The sequence below is a fragment of the Ostrinia furnacalis genome, unplaced genomic scaffold, assembly GCF_004193835.3.
Source record: "Ostrinia furnacalis isolate ACB-3 unplaced genomic scaffold, ASM419383v2 OfSCF5115, whole genome shotgun sequence".
In the NCBI taxonomy this organism is placed as follows: domain Eukaryota; kingdom Metazoa; phylum Arthropoda; class Insecta; order Lepidoptera; family Crambidae; genus Ostrinia; species Ostrinia furnacalis.
This window is the reverse complement of record NW_021135354.1, coordinates 70,188-92,265: the sequence shown is the minus strand read 5'-3', so window position 1 is coordinate 92,265 and position 22,078 is coordinate 70,188. Positions and strand designations below refer to the sequence as shown.

The following is a 22,078-nucleotide window of genomic DNA, read 5'->3' as shown; positions in this document are numbered from 1 at the left end:
AGCAGCATTTCCAAGAGTTGTTGATTTGTAAATGGCAATGCCAGATTTTGTATGGAAGGTGGCGTCTTTTTTTTTTCGCGCGGCCATCGACCAAACTTTGTTTTTTGATTANTTTTTAGAGCAAGAAAACATAGAATTATTAGTCCATCCGCCGTACAGCCTCGACCTAAGCCCTAATGATTTCTATACTTTCCCTTAAATAAAGAATAAATTGCGTGGTCAGAGATTTTCATCACCTGAAGAAGCTGTGGAAGCCTACAAAACGGCCATTTTGGAGACCCAAACTTCCGAATGCAATGGTTGCTTCAATGATTGGTTTCGTGTATGGAAAAATGTGTCAAATTTCGCGGAGAATACTTTAAAAAGCAATAAATACATTTTTAAATAGTAATGTTGTTTCACTTCCTTGATTCCCGAAATTTTCAGTGCCGCCCTCGTACATCAAAGTTTATATTCATATCATGGTTATAATCAGCTTAACTTTGCAGCCTGGCATCGATACCCCTTTCTTTTAATTGTATCTGTTCTATGTAAACGTTGTGTGCAACATTTATAGGAATTTAATTTGAATGCAAAAAACTAATGTTATTCTTTAAAAACATGTTTGAGATTAAATTCTGTTATTGTACCTATAAATAAATAAACAATTATAATAAAAACGATTACAGTAAATGATTACATATACATCCTTTTCAGCTCCCTCCTCAGTATCTTACCAGCCGCATTCTTTGGTATTTCGTCCACGAACATGACTTCTTTTATCTCCTTATACTCCGATACCTTATCGGCGACGAACGCTTGCAACTCTTGCGCAGTAACTTCGGCCTCATCGTTAAGAATTACGAAGGCTTTGGGCACTTCACCGTGGAACTCGTGAGGTATACCGATTACGCCCGCGTCTTGGACTGCTGGATGGGAGCGGAGTATACCCTCTAATTCGGCTGGGGCCACTTGCATGCCTTTGACCTGGAAGAGATGAATAATTATAGTAGTTGACACTATAATTAATTACACGACCCAAGAGAAAAATATATTTTCAGTCAATAGCGGAATAATCTCTGTAAGGCTAGCACGAAAAACTTTCGAGTTCGAATCGTTTGCGTATTCGAATCACCATCAAAAGATTTAGTACGAAAACTACAACAGCGCCCTTGTAAACGTGTCGTAAAGTGAACTTAGTATGAGAAATGGTTGCACGAAACTTATTTAAAGAATCAAAATTGTCACGTTATTGTTTAATTCGAAGGTTGAGTATCGAATTTTGTCGAATACGCAAACTATTCGAAGACGAAAGTTGTTCATGCTAGAGGTATACTGGTCATAAATACCTACCTAGTTCCTTGAACGAACTCTTAAAAACGGAAATTTTTGTTTATTTCCAGTTTAATTTATTATGACTCAAAAACATCATTTACAAGAGACATCAAACGTAGGTCAAACATACGAAGCCTACAGAAAAAATAATTTAACAGTTCATAAATGTATCTCAATGACTGATTACGTCCAATTTATGAACACGATAATAGATTAATTACCTACGAGCTTATAGCTGCAATTAAAATAATGTTCCTAATAATTAAAAAAAAATACACAGGCATGTTAATATTATGATAGGTAGGTACTCGTAAATCATCAAGTAGATGGCGCCGTGACAAAGATCAAGGTAATGTAATTTTTAATACACAAACCGTGTAGTTACTTGCCGTTAAATCTTTATGATCAGTATTTATTTATTGCTACCAAGATAATTATTTAGCTGAATGGTAGGTAAGAATTAGTAGTAAATTACTCGATAAACATTCAATCGCTATAATCGATGCTTTATACTTTTGTTTATACTAAAATTATTTCTCGATATAGTTTTGGCAGATCAAAACTGTCTCAATGACAGTTTCCTTAATGTGCTTACCAGGTGGCGCCACTGGCGAGTGATAAGACTTATGCGACATTGGCGCTAATCTTTCTTTCTTTCTTTGGACAATATACTAATCAGATGAATGTTAATGTGAAAAAATACGGGACTATTCCCACAGCTGGATCTCCTGCCCACCACCAATGCAATAGTCCTCCTACGGTCCTACCACCTGTATTAGCCACAAGTAAGTGAGTACCATATTATTCGCCAGAAGCGCCAACTGGTGAGCGCAATCAAGGTAACCTCATTGATTGGTAGTCGAAGTGTATGAGTCTACACATTTTTGTTGCAATATCGCCCCTATTTCAACAATATAAGACCCCACAGAGTTCAACTCTTTCAAATATTAGACGTTTTGAGCCGGACGTTTATCGTGGGTTTGCCGGGCCACACACAGTAAATTATACGGTATGACAACTGCGTCTGAATAAAATTGTACCGTGTTGTACCCACTCCTCTGAAGGTTGGAGACACTACACTCGAAGTTGTTGACAATTATGTATACCTGGGACAAACAGTCCAGTTAGGTAGGTACAACTTCGAGAAAGAGGTTAATCGTCGAATCCAACTCGGCTGGGCAGCGTTCGGGAAGCTTCCCGAAATTCTCACGTCCGAAATACCGCAGTGTCTCAAGTCAAAAGTATTTGACCAGTGTGTGTTGCCAGTGATGGTGTACGGATCTGAGACGTGGTCGCTCACTATGGGCCTCATAAGAAGGCTCAAGGTCACCCAAAGAGCGATGGAGCGTGCTATGCTCGGAGTTTCCCTGCGTGATCAAATCAGAAATGAGGAGATCCGTAGGAGAACCAGAGTGACTGACATAGCCCACAGAATCGCTAAAATGAAGTGGCAGTGGGCGGGGCACATAGCTCGAAGAGCTGATGGCCGCTGGGGCAGGAAAGTTCTTGAGTGGTGACCACGAGTCGGTCGGTCGCGGTCTTGCGGTCCTGCTGAAAACGTCTAATTTGAAAGAATTTCTTAGAATTCTGTGCCCGACAGGGTCCATAATTGTATCCTATAAAACCATACCTACCACCTCTGTAACATCATGGATGCATTAAGGAATGAGGGCTATCGTTTTAGCGCTCACCAGTTAGAGCCACTGTAGAGTAAGGTCCTGTCACTTGCTAGTAGCGAAGACAGTGGCACCAACTGGTGAGCGCGAAAGTGGTAGGAGGACTATCGTATTTGCACTCATCAAGATGGCGCCACTGTAGAGTAAGGTCCTGTCAATCGCCAGGGGTGCCAACTGTTAAGTATAAAACGATAGCCCTCATTGAGTATTAAGTATCCTTTAGACCATTAAATCTTACCTTGATAAGTTCCTTTATCCTATCAGTAATGTACAACCCCTTTCCAGGCTTGTAGATGCCCAAGTCTCCAGTCTTGAAGAAACCGTCACTCGTAAAGCTGTTTTCCGTGGCTTCCTTGTTTTTGTAGTAGCCGTTCATGACCAGTGTCGATTTGAAGCAGACTTCGCCTGGCTGAAATAGATATATTCATTTTAAATTAATATTATTAAGGCATAAAGTAGTAGGTATAGTCGTTGCTGAGTCTGAAAACCAGTTTCTCCCGGCCTGATCTGGATCATACAAAGATTCAAATTCAAGAGGTCACGGCATAAATGTCTGAAACACATCTGTAATGCTGAATTTTTGACGTAACAAAATTACCAGCCCCGCTCTACTACGTCGGAGTAAAAAAAATCGCACCTCCGAAAATAGCTTTCTAGCGATATTAGCTGCTAACACCCACATGACGTATCCTCAACCTTTGGGATTCATATCTGATTCTATTGGTAGTTATTTTAACGTAGGTGTATTTTTTATGCCGAGTACGCAGGTGCAAATGATAAGTGATCTCACTCGATTATTTCTTAAGTATACGAGATCGAAAAAGTGGTTACTGATCCTGAAAGTGCTTCACGAACTCTATTATACGGTATCAATACCAACATCAAATTTTCTACCCTATAGATGTCAATGAGGGAATGACAATATTCTTCATTTCGCTTACCTCACCGATGACTACATCATCCCCCGTAGCCGGATCAATGAACTTCATTTCATAGTTCACCATGGGGTCCCCGCAAGACCCATAGTTTCTGTTCCAACTCCCTTTGTATGTGGTCGAACCCATAGCCGAAGTTTCCGTTGCGCCGTACCCTTGCACGAATTCTGTGTTAGGCTGGAAAGTACTTTATCATCAGAGGGCTTAGTGTGAGTTTACATCAAACGTCATCACTAGCGAGCGCGTTAAGAAATTTAGTGAAGATATTGAAAATTGAAAAAGAGTAGACGTCATGGTCATATTTTAAGTGCACCTGTCTCAAAAACTGCTTTAAAACAAAAAAGCTTCTTTAGTATGGCTCCAAAAATTTACAATAAATTACCACAGACACTAAAAGACACAAATATTCAGATATTTCGCAAGCAGCTGCTATCCTTATTATTAAGCAAAGCCTACTATACATTGACAGAGTTTTTAACTGACAAATTGTGAGATTCTTGACTTTTTTTATGTTTAAATGTTTATGAAATTGTTACTGATTGGACATTACTAACTTACTTTTTATTTTATTTAATTTCTACTAACCTAATACGACTCAATGATGTTATGTAAGTTTGTACGCCGACCTTGGGCCAAACATAGTGATACCGACTTAATTTTTAACACCTGTAATATGTTATTTACCTATGCTCCACGAATAAACGAATTTGATTTGATTTGATATTTTAGTTCTTCAAAGTTTCTGCTAGGGGCGCTGTACAGTTATACAATCCGTCATACATTTAATGTCACTTTTTTACGCAGTCGACATCGAATGCGTTTGACGTAAACTCACACTACGACCCCAGGTCATAGTCTCCACTGCACAATCATGACCTTCTAATATACGGAGGTAAATGAAGGATTGTCCACCCACAAGGTGACTGACGACCTCATAAAGGCAGCAGGAAGGCGCTGAATGCAGGCCGCTAGCCGCTACCAAACGGGCGACGTGGAAATCATTGGGGTAGGCCTAATGTTCAGCAGTGGACGTTCTGTGGATGAAATGATGAGGAAATGGAGGATTTGGCCTTCACTCCTCACGCTGGTCAGACGGGTTGGGGTCTTTGGATACGACATCAAAAAAGAAAATTACTTCAGCTTAAAAAAACAGCTGATAAGTTTGTATTGTAGGTAGTTATGGAAGTAAACTGTCATTCGTTTTGACGACATTACACTTACTTAACTCTGTTATATTCAGATTCCGTCTGTCCATTATTTGTTAAATATCTCGGTGAGCCAGCCTAATATTTTTTTTATGCTGGACAAGTCCGGTAATTGGTTCTTATCACTTTCCTAATAAAGCACAAATTGGACTGCACTTAATTTTCAAGTAGAAAGTACAAAGAAATGATTGTTAGATTGTATGTAGTTATTTTACCTGAGTTTTGGTAAGTAGAGCCTCAATATCCGAGGCAGCAATGGGGGCGGCGCCAGTGAATATGTATCTTAAATGCTGCAGATGTTCTTTTGTCACGAGGGGAATCTTGCTCAGGAAGATTACTGAAATGAAATAATATAGGTACATAGATAAATTTCATATTACTTAAACCTTCTCATAACATGCCATTTAAGCTTTTTGCAACTATTTGACAGTTCGCTAGCACGTATTGGCACTCTGAAAATTTGAACTCTCGAGATATTTTCAGATTTTACGTGAGGTAAGTCGTGGATGTTTATGAGAAAATAAATAGTGCTTCAGAAACGTGGTGACTGAGGCTCCATGGACCACTGGTTGGGAACCCCTGATATAGGGTGAGAACAATACGAATTTTGAATCCAACTTGCAATGCCGAGGGTTGGTAGTTCGTTCTCTGCTATATTATAAGCTTAGCTGAAGGGAGTAGTGGGAATATTAGTAATGTGGTTATGAGGAAAAAAAAGTCTTACAACTACCTACAAAATTATGTTATCTTTAAAAGTCTGAAATATGTGATTGATTTGACGAATGACTGATTTGACGAATGACTGATTTGACGAAACTAGGGTTTCTGATTTCTCGACCTATTTTTTCTCGAGTTTCGGGAATTCTCGAGGCCAAAGTCTCGAGTTTTCTCGGGTCTCGCGAAACTTTACGAATACATACCTACATAAATTGTGCTCAAGAAAAATAATTGAAAAATAAAATACTGAAATAAACATGTAGGCGTGACGTGTATAAATATTCATAATAGGCATTTAAATACCAGAACAATGTTATTTCTTTGTTAATGACGTCTGCTGTTTACGTGACGTTAAGTGATGATTTAAGACAAGGACGAAAATAAGGGTCAAGGTATTATTTTTAGGACCATTGGACTTAATATTTGTATATCTGACAAAAACATAAGTGAATAAGGGAAATAATGTCATTTAAATTACGTTTAATGAACCGCACATGTAAGTTACTTTAAGCCCGTTATCACCAAAAAAATTTAAATGACCCCTTTGAAAACAAAATTCCTGTTGTGTTACCATTGGGGTCACTTAAAAATTAGGGATTGATGGTGAAAACGGGCATTAGATCCCTATTCTACAGGCAGTCCCGTAGGAATATAATCATAAACACAGAGACTTAAATCTTTGTTTTATCTGTCATCCGCTTTGCACTGGAGGGAAGTTGAACCCTAACTTTGAACTCCAATGTTCTTCCGATTAATTTTGTTGCGGGTCCACAATGACAGTTAACTTTCTCTGAGCTGAGACAAACTTGACCTTCACTGGTTGGGTGTTTATTGGCGGTCAAGCTGTAGGTCCTGGCTACACAGGAGTTGCAGCGGTGGAAACGAGAGGTGGGAATAGTTCCGTATATAAAAAACCACTGAGACTTCTCTATGATAATGACCCAACCTTGAGCATACTGATACCACTGATACTGAGACAACATTTGTGCAGCGCTATTTTACATTATAGCGGCAGTAACACCTGGGTAATGGGTTATGACCTTACTTGTTACAACTTACACATTCTAAGAAAAAATAACGCAGAATTTACGTCATGCAAATGGCGCCGTCATCCGTACAACATTACCTATACCAAGTATTTGTTGACACTTGCTCAAAATAAATAAATAAAAACATCATAATATTCACAATTTATTCTCAGTAGGGTGGCTTAATATTTTCAAAACAAAAGCTTAGCTCTGTTTCAGGACAACGATGCTTTGGGACAATACTGAAAATCGGGACAAATAAAATCGGTCACTATTGTCAGCCCCCATTTCATTATGTACCGATATGGGCTCGGCAGTTTTACAGGTCTATTCCACTTTGATTACCTGAATTTGATCACCCAGATGAACAAAGTTGACTCCAGGCGACACTTTGGTGTTCTTTGATCACCTAGGTGATCAAAGTAGACATCTTATGCCTGGAGTTCACTTTGATCACCTGGGTGATCAAATCCAGATGATTAAAGTGGAAGAGAACGTCTTAAATCCAGACGTCAAGTCTTGTAAGTTTTGAGCTATATTTTAACGCTCCTTTGTCTCTCAATGGCTTTAATATTATATGTAAATTTTAGTAATTTATCTAAGCAAGGAAACTTACCCAAAGGAGGCACCACATACAGCAAATTCACTCTTTCCTTCTCCAATATATCGAAGTACGTGCCCGGTTGGAAGGAAGACATCGTGATGAGCTTGCAGCCTTTAGCCAGATGCCCGAGGAGTGTGATCACCATACCATAGATATGGAAGAATGGTAGCACACAAGGAACCACATCTTGGTGCTCAGCTGTAAGCAAACATCGATAGATTAACGCCCGTATTCACAAACATTACTATGAGGTCTCACAGTGCGCGTGGACGCACATGGTCACACACGAACCAATCACAGAGCTCTATTCAATGCTGTGCGTTCGATTTGTTGATTCACTTAAGCAAGCATCGTTTGTGAATACGGGCGTAAGTCTCATACGTGGATCTTTAGCACCGAGGAAAATTTTCGCAAAATGCTATGATCAAAAAGTCATTAATGTAGGTAAGTTATTTTCGGCTAAATATTAGGCTTCAGTGCTTTTACATGTCCCAGTATTATTATAATCCTACTATTGCTTGGCTTTTAAAAAGCGCTTTTAGATATTTAAAGCCTACCGCTGCTCCGGGATAATAATGACCAGTGCTGAGAAGTAGTGTAAGAAAAGATAATAAAGGTGTCATTTAACTTATAGATCATTTTCACCTTTTCAGCTGGCAATCGCGCTCTTTGACGCTTTGGCTTATGGTTCTGGGCTAGTTACAAATATAAATACTTTAACAATAAAACTCACCACTAGTCAACTCAGCCAACGCAATCTTGTCATGACTCATAACGTCCATACTCGACAGCAAATTCTTATGGCTTATTTCAACTCCTTTAGGCAATCCAGTAGTACCGCTTGAAAACGGTATCACCGCCACATCATCATGTTTCGCCTCAATTTTATCTAATAAAGAATAATCCGCACCACCTGATTCGGCTAGTTCAGTATATCTGATGACCCCACTGGGGACTGAGTCAGCTGGGTTGTCAATAAGGACGATTTTCGCGTCCAATTGGGATAGCTGTAGCGCTTTTACAGCTGTGTCGTAACTTTGTGGGATGGTTATGATGACTTTCGGTCTAGTCACGGCGAGCTGGTGACCGAGTTCATCTAAAATTAGAAACAAATAGATCAAATCTTCTCTCTCTCTCTTTCATAGGAATTTGTCTCATTATTGCCACCATAATTTGAACCTTATTAATTTTTCGTAAGGTCGAAAACTATAATATTGTGCCCTATAGAAGGTAAACTCCTTACGGCCGAATACTGAAACGCCATTTAAATATTTGACGGCTTCTCAAATAGTTAAGCAGCTCCTAAACTTACATTTCGCATACTCAAAACAATATCTGAGCAGTTCTCAATTTTTAAGCACCTCTCAAATTAAGTTGCACTCAAACGCNCAAAACTTGCGGGCAAAAAGAAAATCTAGTATGTAAAATCATCAAACTTCTAACGCTCGTAACTCAGTTCAGACTGAGTTTAGGGGTATACATGTCATAGTAAGTTTGGTTTATTACACTATTTTGTAATCAAAAAACAAGGTTTGGTCGATGGCCGCGTGAAAAAAAAAAGACGCCAATTTCCGGCATTGTCTTTTGATGCTCTGTCAGTCAACAATGATAAATGTCAATTGTGGTTACGTTTCGGTCCACGATCGCCACTTAACAGATTTCAACAATAAAAAGTATCATATTTAAAATTATTTTTTTAATTAAATAAAAATGCAAGAATTATTATTTTATATGATAAAACGAGATTTATATATATTAGAAACTAAAAATAAACTGTTCTATGTTAAGTTGATTGAGTATATTTCCATAAAAGACAATACATAACTAAACGATGCTGCGTGTAATGGATAAAAGACGTAAAGTTATCATTTGTGTAAATGAAAACATACTTTTTTTGGTAAATGTTGCCATTATGTAAACATTTGAGAGCTGCTTAGCTGATCACGGCTTCAAATCCGTTGAGTAACGTTTGAGAATACCATTTAAAATTGAAGGATACTTAAATTTAGGAGCCCGTCAGCTGAGTGACAGATTTGAGTAGTGTTTCAGTATTCGGCCGTTAGACTTACAATTGAATGGACAACTGACGTTACTGCAGTGCAATAAGGGCGTGTCTTGTTTGACAGCGACGTCAACAGTTTCGTATACTCAATTAGGCTGGGTTGCACCTACTTTAACTTCGACAAACGTCAAAAATCTGTCAAAACTCCATACAAAAAACTCGTTATCGTTATAGTTACGGTCAAAGTTAGGTGGTGCAACTCAGACTTAGTTTACAGTTGTCCATTTTTATGGCAACGTCATGATGAACTATTAACTTAATAGGATTGGGAACACCAAGAAAGGACCCTTCCTACAATTTGATCATCACAGCGCAAACGGTTCAAGCTACAAATTGGACTTTAATACAAGGCAGTAAGTTACAAAATGACGACCCGAATGCCACCAAAGGGAATTCGGTACAGTTGGGCCTTGGGCACCACAATCGCCGGCATATGTCCTGGCTTTAATCCACCTACGGGACCTAAGTACAACAAGTAAGAATATGAAAATAATACTTACGCTCCTTATAAATAGGGTTGACAGTTGTCACGACACACCCAGCTTGGATCGACCCAAACGCCACCACGGGGAATTCGGGACTGTTTGGCATCGCAATGGCCACCATATCTCCTGTCTTCAGCCCCAACTTCTTGAGCAGGGATGTCGCAAAGTTGCCAATATAATTCTGCAGCTGAAGGTAGGTGTAGCTTTTGTTCGTTTCTGCGCTGACCTAAAAATAATTAAAATTTCATGATAATTGCTTAACGTTCATAATTGATTATACGCTTGATCTTTCGACACCTTGACTTCAGAATATTTGTTGAGGTAAATGGATTTTGTACACTAGTGAAAAAAAAGCAATAATAAAAAAGTCTTTGTCTGTATGTTATGTCAAATCAAAATGTTTATAAATAATTAATAGCAATGATTTACTTAAACCTTTTTCTGTTAGTGGCTGAATTGTTTCCACCATGTATTGAACTTTATTGCAATGATATAAAGTTCAAAACGAATGAAAAACATATTTTTCAAGACCAGTCAAAGGGTCAAATTCACTAGGTTACCACATTCAAAGGGTATGCAATTAAAAAAATATGATTTTACTTACCAATGCAACATGATTTTTAAAATGTGCAGAGTCCGCCCACAGTTTATCCAACAATCTAATGTTAGGCACAGGGACATCTGGGTACACAGACCTCAGAATATAATCATTCTTCTTCACACTGGCACTAGAATAACACTTCCTTGACCATTTCACATTTTTAATCTGTCCAGAAAAAAGTTTACGAGCAACACTTGTCATTTTTCCCGCGCGAATTTACCAACAGCCAGCAACAGACTAATCGAAATTAAAAAAAACATGGTATTTACAACAGCATTGGCCTTGTACCCTTTGCGTCATAAAAACAATGTTAAACTATGAAAAATAATTGTTCGGGGTTGAGAGTATCCACAGCATAACATAGATTTTTTTGACACTGTAAAAACAAGACAATTTTGCATTGTCGTATCGGTACAGGTAGGTACGCTCGAACATTATTTAAAAATGAGGATAAAAATTATTGACTGTTGAGATTTAATTAATTACATAAGGGCCTCTTTGACGATCTCCGAGTAGTTACGTCAGTCTTGTCAGTGTCATGGTTTCGTTGACATTTTACTCAGAGATGGTGACCAAGGCCCTAAGAGCCAAGGTTCACACGGTCAATTAGAATGTATGTGGATGTTTTTAAATTTTTCTATGCTGGTCTCATGCAAAAAGTCGTCGCATTAGAACAACATAATCCACCCTTTTTATATGCTGAAAAAGACCTTGTATGAAAAGATCCACATTGAGCCTGAGCGCAGACCATCGACTTTTTATCGGCCAATAGCTGGGCCCGATTCTAATTTGTATGAAGAATCGGCCGATACCAAGTCGGTGTAATGGTGCGCACTCTCATACATCTCCATTCTGATTAACAGCCCGACCCAACTCTCGGCCAACTAAAAGTCAGTGGTCTGCGTTTAGCCTTAAGTCTAAAAAAAAACATGAAACTTAAAATAATTCATGTTATACGTCAATGTAAGATGTCAAGTACATACAACAAACGTTCAGTTTCAGTTCAGGAAATCCAAGTTGAAAAACAATTCAAAGAATTTTAATGAATTTTAGTGGTATGGTAGTGATCTTTGACGTCCATGTGAATTCTGCAAATATAGAATACTTTTAGAAAAGGATGGAATGTTTTTTGTTATTTTAGAATGTATAGATAAAATAAGGTTCAAAATGTGGTGGCAGCTATACACTTCTATAAAAGGAAAGGAAAGATGCACTATTTCGTGTAGAAGATTCATGATTTTTCAAATTAATAAACACAAAAAGTGCCTTAGTTTTTTGGTCTATTCCACTTACATTTTATTTTTTCAAATCTAATATACCTACTCTTGGGGTCTTGGATTTTGTATTCTTAATTTTATTACTAGTATAACGTGTAAGTTATTAAAATTAAACAAATACATAATGAAAATTCTAAATACATTTATTATCAAAGAAATAACAATAGGCGCGAAAACGGATATTAATCAGTTTCTGGAGTGGTATAAGTATATTTAAATGTTAACATAGCATTTTCAGTTACCATATTCTTTATTTTAGCGTTAGAAATATTTCTTCAGTTGAGATTATTGTTTTGTCCTTGAAAGCATGCATATACACTTTTAAAGTCGAATTTGAACTTAAAGACATTAGGATAAGATTCAAGGTTTAACAGGGATATTTTACACTGATACTTGGCGATACAGTCTGTATTTTTGATAATCTGACACACGTCATGTCTTTCATAGGAACTTAATTTGTCCCCAAATAGAGAAAAGGGTAACTAAGTTTATTATATTACTAAAATACTCAGAGGATACATTCGGTATAATTACTAATAAATGCTATGTAAAAGAAGAGTACATTATATTGATTACACACGCTTGTTCAAAATGGCTACAGATGTTTGTACCGATGTACATTCGGCAGCATATCAAGCTTTATTACAACAATAAACAGCCTTTATTACAATGACATAAGTGTTAAACTTGGTGTGCTGTCGTCTGTATGATGGAGGCTGACTAGGCAATTGATAATATTTGGTATACAATTACAAAAGTTAACCAAAGCTAATAATAAATTCTTATCAATACAATAAACATTTCCAGATAGCTTAGGCCCGGTTTCATCAAGGCGGCGGAGCAGAGAAAAGTTTTAAACTTTTAATAATCAATCAGATTTCATTCAATCTGAATAAAATTTTATTGGTCATTCAAAATATTTCTCCGTTCCAGCTTGGTGGAAACCGCGCCCTTGTCGTTAGTACAGTCCACCTCAAAAATATCTAAAGCCCGGTCTGTGAGCACGTAGAATTTTGTCCAATGACCCCAAGCTACCCATCCTTATCGCTCGCGCGTAATTATATTGCTGTCGCGACTGTGCGACGGGTGCCCGCAGTGAGTGTGCGAGCGTGACAGCAACATAATTACGCGCAAGCGATAAGGATGGGTAGCTTGGGGTCATTGGAGAAAATTCTACGTGCTCACAGACCAGACTATACAGTCGAGCGAGTCCAATGCTTTATACTGCAGCTCGTATGAAATGAACTGTACAAACAAGAAAATCTAATAATATGAGGATTATTTTTGCGGAAAACTAATTTATAAATGTAATTTGAAATATACATTATAAAATGTTACATAAAAATTCTAGGACGAGAAATGGTCGGAGTTTCTTCTTTATTTTTTAACCAAAACTGTAACTTGTGATGTTGAACATTTTAACAGTAATAAAAGTATTGCGACAATTTTGGTAAAAAAATAAAAACATAAAACTGAAATGTATCGTAACGTGTACCTACTTAAAGTACTATGAGTTAAGTAAAGCATAAGTTCTAAACAAAATACCAGTAGACTACAGATCTTACAGTAAGAAGATAATAATAAAGCTCGTATTCGGAAACATTTCACTCAAAATTGAATTCAATCTAGATTGGTTTAAGTTTACATTCCCACTTGAGTGACGTTTCATGATACAAGTCTAAAAACTTACCTTATTCATGTTATAATTATCTGGCAACACAACCTATTTTTTTTTTCGAACTTGGAATTCACTTTTTGCCTCAAATACAAACATGATGATCACCTACCAAAAAGTATTGCATGTAATTTTGATGTTTTTTTGTTTCGTAATATTTTAATCAATTGACGTTTATCAAAGAAAACTGTCGTAAACATATTTCCCTGTTCGTTAATATAAATGTCTGGAAAATGTTGCTATTTCTTTGGCCACTATTTTACGTTATAGTTGAATTTTTAAAACATTTTGAGAGAAATAAGATAAGAAAACTTAATACAAGTCTTGCCACATAAAAAGGAACAAAATTTCGAGTTTCTTTCTCATTCTAACATCCGCTCTCCTACATCGTTCGAGCCCGTTCTCACCAACAATCTCAAAACTTTAACATTCCCTAAAATTCAGTAAAATGTTTTACATAAAAACTTTTAATATGACAGGCTAAGGCCTTCGATTGCCATAAGCACTATCGCACTTAAATGAAATACGGTAATTTCCCTTCGCATTAATTGCAACAACGCACTGTCCCAATTAATTTACATTATTTTTGGATAACTGGCAACTTTCTCAACTATGTGATATTATACAAATTATAAGAAATATTTATATAAATACCAGATTTGTAACGACACAGTAAGCGTTTTCCTCGAAAAGGTTTCGGTTTGGTTCTTCATAAATCTTCGAGCTGAGATCTTCTGTAAAATAAAGAAAAAGAAGTATAAAGCATTATTTCTAAGTTAAAAAGTATTTTAAGACAAAATGACGTAAATCAAGCAATTAAAATACTAAAATACCAGCTGAAGTTGTGGGTTCAAATTCCACTGGGGCCAAATATAATTTTAAGAAGAGTGTCACATACAGTTAATAATACGTTTAAATAATTTTATTAGTTATCTAAAGGTCTATTAGCTTTACTCAGTCAATGCTTGAGGTATGGGAGAAGCACGGAAGGGGTGACATTGACATATTACAACGTGACAGAACATAAAGGTCGATTCACACATATCAGTGAAGTCACAGTTCAGACACAGTACCCGCACAGTGCGAAATATTCTTTCATACAGTTTCTATGAACGCATCCCCACTTGGCAGTGTCAGTGCCGACACCGGCAATCACGGACGTATTTGTTGACGACGATATTTTTTGTCGGATCACGGACGCCGCCGCGGCATCAAAAACAAAATAACTTACTTCCTAGTTTCTGAACAAGAATATTGAAACAGCTCTCTGACATTTTAAAATATTCAAAATATTTCCTTTCATCTTCAACCAATTCTTTGTATAATGTCATCAATTCTCCTTCTGTCTCTTGATCGCCATGCTTCATGCAAAAATTTTTTTTTTTCTTTGATGTTGCGTCGTCCAAAGCAATAGCTATCATTGCTAGCTTCATAGTACTAGACACCATAATCTCGATACTTGACGACGAACACATTCACTGAAACTCCGTGAACTGAGTACTGACATGTATGAATTGAATCACTGACGCAACACTGTAGCACTGATACTGAACTGAGCGAACACTTTGAAGGAACTGTGGCTTCACTGATGTGTGAATCGAGCTTTAAAAATAACATGAAGTATATCTGAAGTCTCGCTGACATTTGACGTTACAAAAACACCCTCCCGTGCCACTTCCACACCCTCAGGCACTGATCTGGACAAATGGCTCCCCCAAGGATTTCCACAAAGACCGGTTCTGCGCCGCTCGCATCCAGGCACCTTCCGCGACCTTCACCAGATCGTCGGTCTACCTAGTGGGAGGCCTGCCCACGCTACGTCTTCCGGCTCGTGGTCGCCACTCAAGAACTTTCCCGCCCCAGCGGCCATCAGCTCTACGAGCTATGTGCCCCGCCCACTGCCACTTGATTTTAACGATTCTGCGGGCTATGTCAGTCACTTTGGTTCTCCTACGGATCGCCTCATTTGTGATTCGATCCACGCAGTATCTATACTAGTTGTTGTCTTAGTTAGATTAGGTTAATTGATTGAAAGGTATTTAAAAAATCTTACCCTAATTTATTGGAGATTCCCGATATCTTCCTCGAACAGCCGCTTCCCTCCCTTCAGAATCTTCTCAGAGTCTTTCCCGTGCGTTTTCATGAATTCCTCCAGCCTTATCAACCACTGCGCCCAGTGCTCCCTCAATTTGTCAGTCGATAGATGATACACGTCAGCTTTAGACCCGTCTGTGTACGCGATAACGAGTAAAGCATCGCGCACGTTTAAGTGTTTGTAGTTTAGATCGTTGCAGACGGCGCCGAAGTATGCGGCTAATTGTACAGGGTTGTCGTACGTTAGAGATATCGATTTGCGTGGCTTGTCGGATTTCTTCCATTCGATTAGTGTGGGCTTGTCCCTGAAAAGAAAAAGATTAATATTATACACTAAAGGAAAGTTCTCGAGTGGCGACCACGGGCTGGAAGACGTAGCGTGGGCAGGCCTCCTACTAGGTGGACCGACAATCTGGTAAAGGTCGCGGGAAGAGCTTGGATGCGGGCAGCGCAGGACCGTTCATTATGGAAAACCTTGGGGGAGGCCTTTGTCCAGCAGTGTGCACCTCTCGCGTCAATTACGTACTTCCAAGGTATTTAATTTAACATAGAAGCTCTGGCTTCGATTCAATGTTGTGATATATTATTTAGATAAGAGGCGCCTCGCCTTGAAATCGCCAGGCAAACTAGTATGAAAAGACAATAGAATTTTAACGATTACAAACAGATTTACACCTCTGCAATTTCACTCTTACTATGTCATTGCCCTAGTATCGGCCTAAAGACATTTTTACCTACTTCATGTAAATACACCTACTCGATACCAGTTTGATAAACCTGATTATACTTATCATTTTGCTACTCGTGGCTGAACAAATCAGTAGGCTATCACCCACAAACATTACTATGAGGTGTCACAGTGCGCGTGGACGCATAGGGTCCCAAAAACCTATTCACAGACAATACTTGAGTAGCGGAGTGACACACACGAACCAATCACAGAACTCTATTCAACGCTGTGCGTTCGACTTCGCATAGCGTTGATGCTTCATTTATGCAAACACCGTTTGTGAATACGGGGGTGTATGAGTTTTAATAAAGTCAAGAACCTTGATAAACAACCGATAAGAGGTCACCTTATCAAGGAATGCAGAACAATACATTATCCCAATCTCGAACTTGACTTTTGCGACACTTATCAGTAGGTATTTCACCATACAAGATAATAATATGCGTCACAAGAAAGCGTTAATTATGTTTTGTCACAGAATGTTTGTTTTCGTGAACTTGATAAAATTCTGGACACTTGCCAATAAAAAGCATTATCATGTTTTATGTCAAACAATGTTTCAAGAGCAAAAAATTTTTTCAGAGCAATTAGAGTTATCTTTAGAGAGATTAGTAAAAATATACTTAGCCGATGTTGATTGAGATTATTTGTATTAACGTTTTTTTTTTACAGATATTTGTGAGCATTTAGCTACTTTGCCTACTTTCTGGCGTAGTCGGGTAAAAACTCAGGTTATGAAGGTAAATCATAACACATCGAAATTTACAATGGATCGTTATAGAGCTCGTATTCAGATTCACAGGAATAATCAATATCTACTTGCTACAATGTCCAAAGATCAGAATGGAGTTTGGACTTTGTTACATTTCAGATACGGATCAAAACAATGGATATAATTAGTTACTTTGTAGCAGATTGGAGAATCTCCAAAATCTACTATCCAAATAAAATTCACCGATATGATATTATCATGAATAAGATTTCTGTATCATATTATGCAATGTGGGTGTAGCATAAAATACGCAGATAACACTTTTTACATTATAATCAACATATTAAAATTCCAAAGATTATACTCAAGTAGATACTTGTCAATCTGGCTCCATAATACCTACTTTCTTTATGCTTAACACCCGTATTCACAATCGATACTTGCACAAGTGAAGTAGAAAATCGAACGCATAGAGCTCCCTGATTAGTTCGTGTGACTCTGTGCGTTCACGCGCACTGTGAGACCTCATAGCAATGTTTGTGAATACGGGCGTAAGAGAATTGTCAACAAGAGCAATACCCCTTTCAAGGTCAAAGTTGTTTTCGCAGCGTAACATCGCAAATAAAATATTACAATCGATGTTAACACAAACTATTCTAAAACTACCACAGAATAAGTAAATAGAATTGACGACAAACTAAACATTGTGACATCTTATGTAATAGAAGAAATATTGCCGTAATTCTGATATGCTGTATTTACTGCACTAGCAACACTAGCATAATAGGCTCAATGAATCAACAAGAAGCAAAACAATCTGACGCCCATATTCACAAACGAACCTTGCTAAGTAAAGCAGCAAATCGAACGCTCAGCATTGAATAGCTATAGCTCTGTGATCTGTTCGTTTCTCACCCTATGCGTCCAAGCGCACAGTGAGACCTCATAGTAATGTTTGTAAATATGGGCGTGAGTGATTTTCCTTATTCTGGACCATCACTATCAGTTAATTTTTTTTTTAAAAACAGTATGTGACCCCGCTCACTAGGCAGCCTGGCTGTGGCAGCCAATCCTGTATAATGTATATGAACACTCTTGGCTGCCTAGTACGCAGGCTCCCATACACCGTCATTTAGTTATGTTCAAGCCCAACGGATTAGCAAGCTAAAGTGGCAATGGTCAGGGCACATAGTACGCAGAACTGACGGTCGATGGGGCAGCAAGGTTCTGGAGTGACGGCCGCGTACCGGAAAATGCAGCGTGGGACATCCACCCACAAGGTGGACCGACGACATCATAAAGGTAGCAGGAAGGCGCTGGACGGAGGCCGCTACCAACCGGGCAACATGGAAAGCATTGGGGGAGGCCTACGTTCAGCAGTGGACGTCCTATGGCTGAGATGATGATGATGTTGAACTTGCTACCACAGCCAGGCTGTCTAGTGCGCGGGATCTCTAATAGTTGACAAAATAATATGTTTTCAAATAAATGTTACTTACTCATAATCAGCGATTGCATCAAATATTCCTCGATACTTCAGAACGGGGTGCACAACATTGGACTCTATTGCTTTGGGCGATGATATACTTTTGAGGACATCGCTGACTGACACCCAGACGCCTTCAACGTCCTTCTCAATACGAAGCTGTGTTTGAGGCTGCGTGAAGTAGTTCTTGAGTGTAGTGTGGAATTTGGTACCAACTGCCATTTGAGCTGGAATGAAATGTAAGAGACCAATATTTTATTGATTGCAATCAATTAATTAGCCACCAAAAATACATATTAATTGTAAGTTACTTTACAGTTGTTTATAGCACTGGAATTGTCAGAAATATTAACAGTCTACTTACTTATTTAAATGAAATTCAGTATAAGGTTAATCCTAATTTTTTTAATAATTCAAATAAGAAAATTTTACATTATTTTTCTGTTTCCTATTCCAAAGTTAACGCATCTAAAAACAAGTAATGGTTTTTCACTTTATTGTTATAGACTCATCATTGTTTAAAGAATAACAATGAAGGAATAACAAATCACATGTAAATGTCATGTACAAGAAATTTTGGAGGTCATCGGTGAGACAGCTACAACAAATGCACCAAGCTAGTTTACCCTTGAGAATTCTGGTTTTCAAGTGACTGTACACTCACCAGTTGCTTTTCATACATTTACCAGATACTATTACTACAATGAAATAGCAATTAGTTAGATTAAAATAAAATAAATTATGTTCTCAAGTCCAATGATACAATGTACTGAAAGTGCCACATAAAATTGACTGTTATTTTAGAATACAAAGTGAGAAACATAATAATATGAATTAATTCAAATTTGAATTATTTTATTGCATGTCACTAGATGTTATTTTATGTTATTAAGTCATTAGAAGGACGTACCTACATGTATTTGGGTAAAGTATTGACTTTACCTAAAATACTGACAATTAAAGCATAAGAACTTTAATTTGTATTGTTAGGTAGTTTAGTAATTCAAATATTTCTAAAGCTCAAAATATTTGAGCAATCAAAATTGTACACCTATATCAAGTGCTAATAAATTCTAATAGAATAGCTGCTTCGTACCAGCCTTAATTGTTTGCAATTGTTGTTTATGCAGTGTCACTGATTAAATTATCTACCATTCTTCAAGGTTGCCTACCATTTTAGATTTAAATTGCCATGGCAGTGTTGTTTAGGGATTAAAAATGTTACAGGTGCAGAAATGTACACATTAATGAAGAATTAAATACAACAGTTGAAAAATAAATATTAAAGAAACAAACATACCCTGGTAGAATTTATTGAATTCTTCTTCTCCCATTTCAGCTATCCTCTCTTGTTTCCATTTCTCCAAAGCAGACCGTGAGTCTTCAGTCATAGTTTTGTTCAGGATCAGCGTAACAGAAGGATACTGTTCAGCAAAATCATTCTTATGTTGCTTAATCTGCAGTATTCTGTCTTCGCTTGCATACCCAGGCTGTGCAGGTGAGCTCCTCGCTGCATTCACTGGCACTACAGTCTTTAACCCTCTCACTGTTGTGTTGTTCAACAAAACACCAACAAAGTTCACTAAATTCTTCGTATTCTGCCACATCGTGGTTATTTTCTCAGGGTACACACTAAACTTAGAGTAGCTTGCTACCACATCCCGCTCACTTTCTAACTTGAGCGTATTTTCGTTTGTGGCTGTCGCGCCGTTGTTTTGATGTGATCTATTTTTAGCTGAAAACAGATAAAATTATACGCGTGTACCTATAGCGCACGGCGCCAACAGCGTAATGTCATATGATTTGAATTGGCAAAGACGCACAAGGGAAAGTAAACGCACTCTGTGCCGCTACAACATTGAAACGACACGGGGAATCGCAGCCAACTATTTCCTCGTGCAGATAAGCCTGATTACCTTAATATAGAAAGTAATTCAATCACAAGGCTAGCGAAACCATACAACACCTACCCGATTCTCGCGTACGCTGCTTCTTCTGCTTACTATTCTCCAACAAAGGCCCGAATAAATCCTTGTTCTCTCTATTGTATAGTTTAATTCTATCCGCTGGCTTCAAGAGAGAACTGGGTTTAACCACTTTTGTTCGGATGAATTCCTTAGATTTCCTTTCGAAAGAAATTCGACGACCGATGGTGCAAATCGGTCGTAACATAACGACCGCCGATTTTTTCTTGGAACGATCTACAGAATAGTCTTCGAAGAAAACCTGATTTACAATCTCAGACGCAAAATTCTAATGATTTTTCTAAAATAAGAACAAGAAAGAATTCGCAGAAATTGACCAAAAATTTGTTAAATTTTGATTTATGACAGATGGACAGAGAATGAATGATGAATGAATCTTGTATGGTAAACACAGATATGATGGTAAACGACATTGACGTAAGCTGTTGATTGGGCAATGAACGAAGAGGGATAAGATACAGCAAGCGTTGATTGGTCAAAAATCTTATCACCACATTGCTATTGGTTTATTTTAATGAAAGATAATGTTCCATTCTGTCATATTTCTGTACTGTTTTATCGACCTAACAACGCCATCTCTTATTATTTTTCAAAGACATCTATTGCTTGTGCATGCTTTCACAGTAGTTTACAGAATAGTAAAGATAGATGGCGCAACCAAGCATACTTTTCTCATTTTTTTAAAAAAACTACGATAGATTGCGCTACTGGTACTGGTAACACCCACAAAAACAAAAACAGATACCGGTGATGACAAAAGTTCCCAGAAATTAAGGACACGTTCCTCTCATTTTATAAAATTGAGATAGATACCTACGATCTGAAAAACAAGAATCTACCCATTAAGTAAATTGAAAGTGTTGACATTAACTGAAAAAGTTCAAAGTCAACTGCTGCATTCATCTAATAAAGGAAGAACGCTAAGAACTTTAGTGGAAGTGCTCCCTCCGATAAGGTGGCAAAAAGAATTAATCTTAGAATGGGACTATTCATTCATTCGCCGGACCGCGAGAGCAGAATTTTAATTAAAAACCTCGGTTATAGCCGCGGTGATTCATTTTGCACTTTTTAGGGGTTCGCGGTAGTTTTTTTAAGCGGTCTTTGTGAGTCTTTGGTCTGGTACCTCTGTCTGGCAAAAAAATTAAATAAAATTTGAATAAATTGACTTCTTTCCTGGCTTTTTAGTTCAGGACTGGAACTACCTAATAAAACTACCTAGTAGGTAGGTAGGTACAGACTACTTAATAATTTAGTTAATTTCTCTATGATCTTTGTTCAGAGACTCAACTTCGAGTTGAAGAGGAAAAATGCGCACATCTTTACGGTACCTTACTTACCCACTTCCTACAAGAATTTTCATCGAACAAACCATTATCAAAAAACAGTCATTGCAATGTTTCTGTCCATGTTATTATACGGAACTTGTCCTAAGTAAATCAATTAGCGCTTCGGCTGTTCCTAAACGTGAAAAATCTCATTTAAGCCAGCAATT

The 22,078-nt window shown here is 37.7% G+C and overlaps 2 protein-coding genes across 2 annotated transcripts; both read right to left on the bottom strand.

Moving 5' to 3' along the window:
* Positions 1-579: 579 nt before the first annotated feature.
* On the bottom strand, positions 580-11,704 carry LOC114360656 (4-coumarate--CoA ligase 1-like). The gene is made up of 8 exons (XM_028315409.1): positions 10,631-11,704; positions 10,042-10,252; positions 8,213-8,575; positions 7,492-7,677; positions 5,346-5,467; positions 3,932-4,102; positions 3,229-3,399; positions 580-966 (listed from the first exon to the last, which is right to left on the bottom strand). The coding sequence occupies exons 1-8, from the start codon at positions 10,826-10,828 to the stop codon at positions 676-678; spliced, it is 1,713 nt and encodes a 570-aa protein (XP_028171210.1). The 5' UTR covers positions 10,829-11,704; the 3' UTR covers positions 580-675.
* Positions 11,705-13,736: 2,032 nt separating this feature from the next.
* On the bottom strand, positions 13,737-20,897 carry LOC114360657 (mitochondrial genome maintenance exonuclease 1). Its single transcript, XM_028315410.1, has 5 exons — positions 20,572-20,897; positions 19,902-20,336; positions 18,615-18,828; positions 15,633-15,978; positions 13,737-14,313 (listed from the first exon to the last, which is right to left on the bottom strand). The coding sequence occupies exons 1-4, from the start codon at positions 20,771-20,773 to the stop codon at positions 15,639-15,641; spliced, it is 1,191 nt and encodes a 396-aa protein (XP_028171211.1). The 5' UTR covers positions 20,774-20,897; the 3' UTR covers positions 13,737-14,313; positions 15,633-15,638.
* Between the last annotated feature and the right edge of the window lie 1,181 nt (positions 20,898-22,078).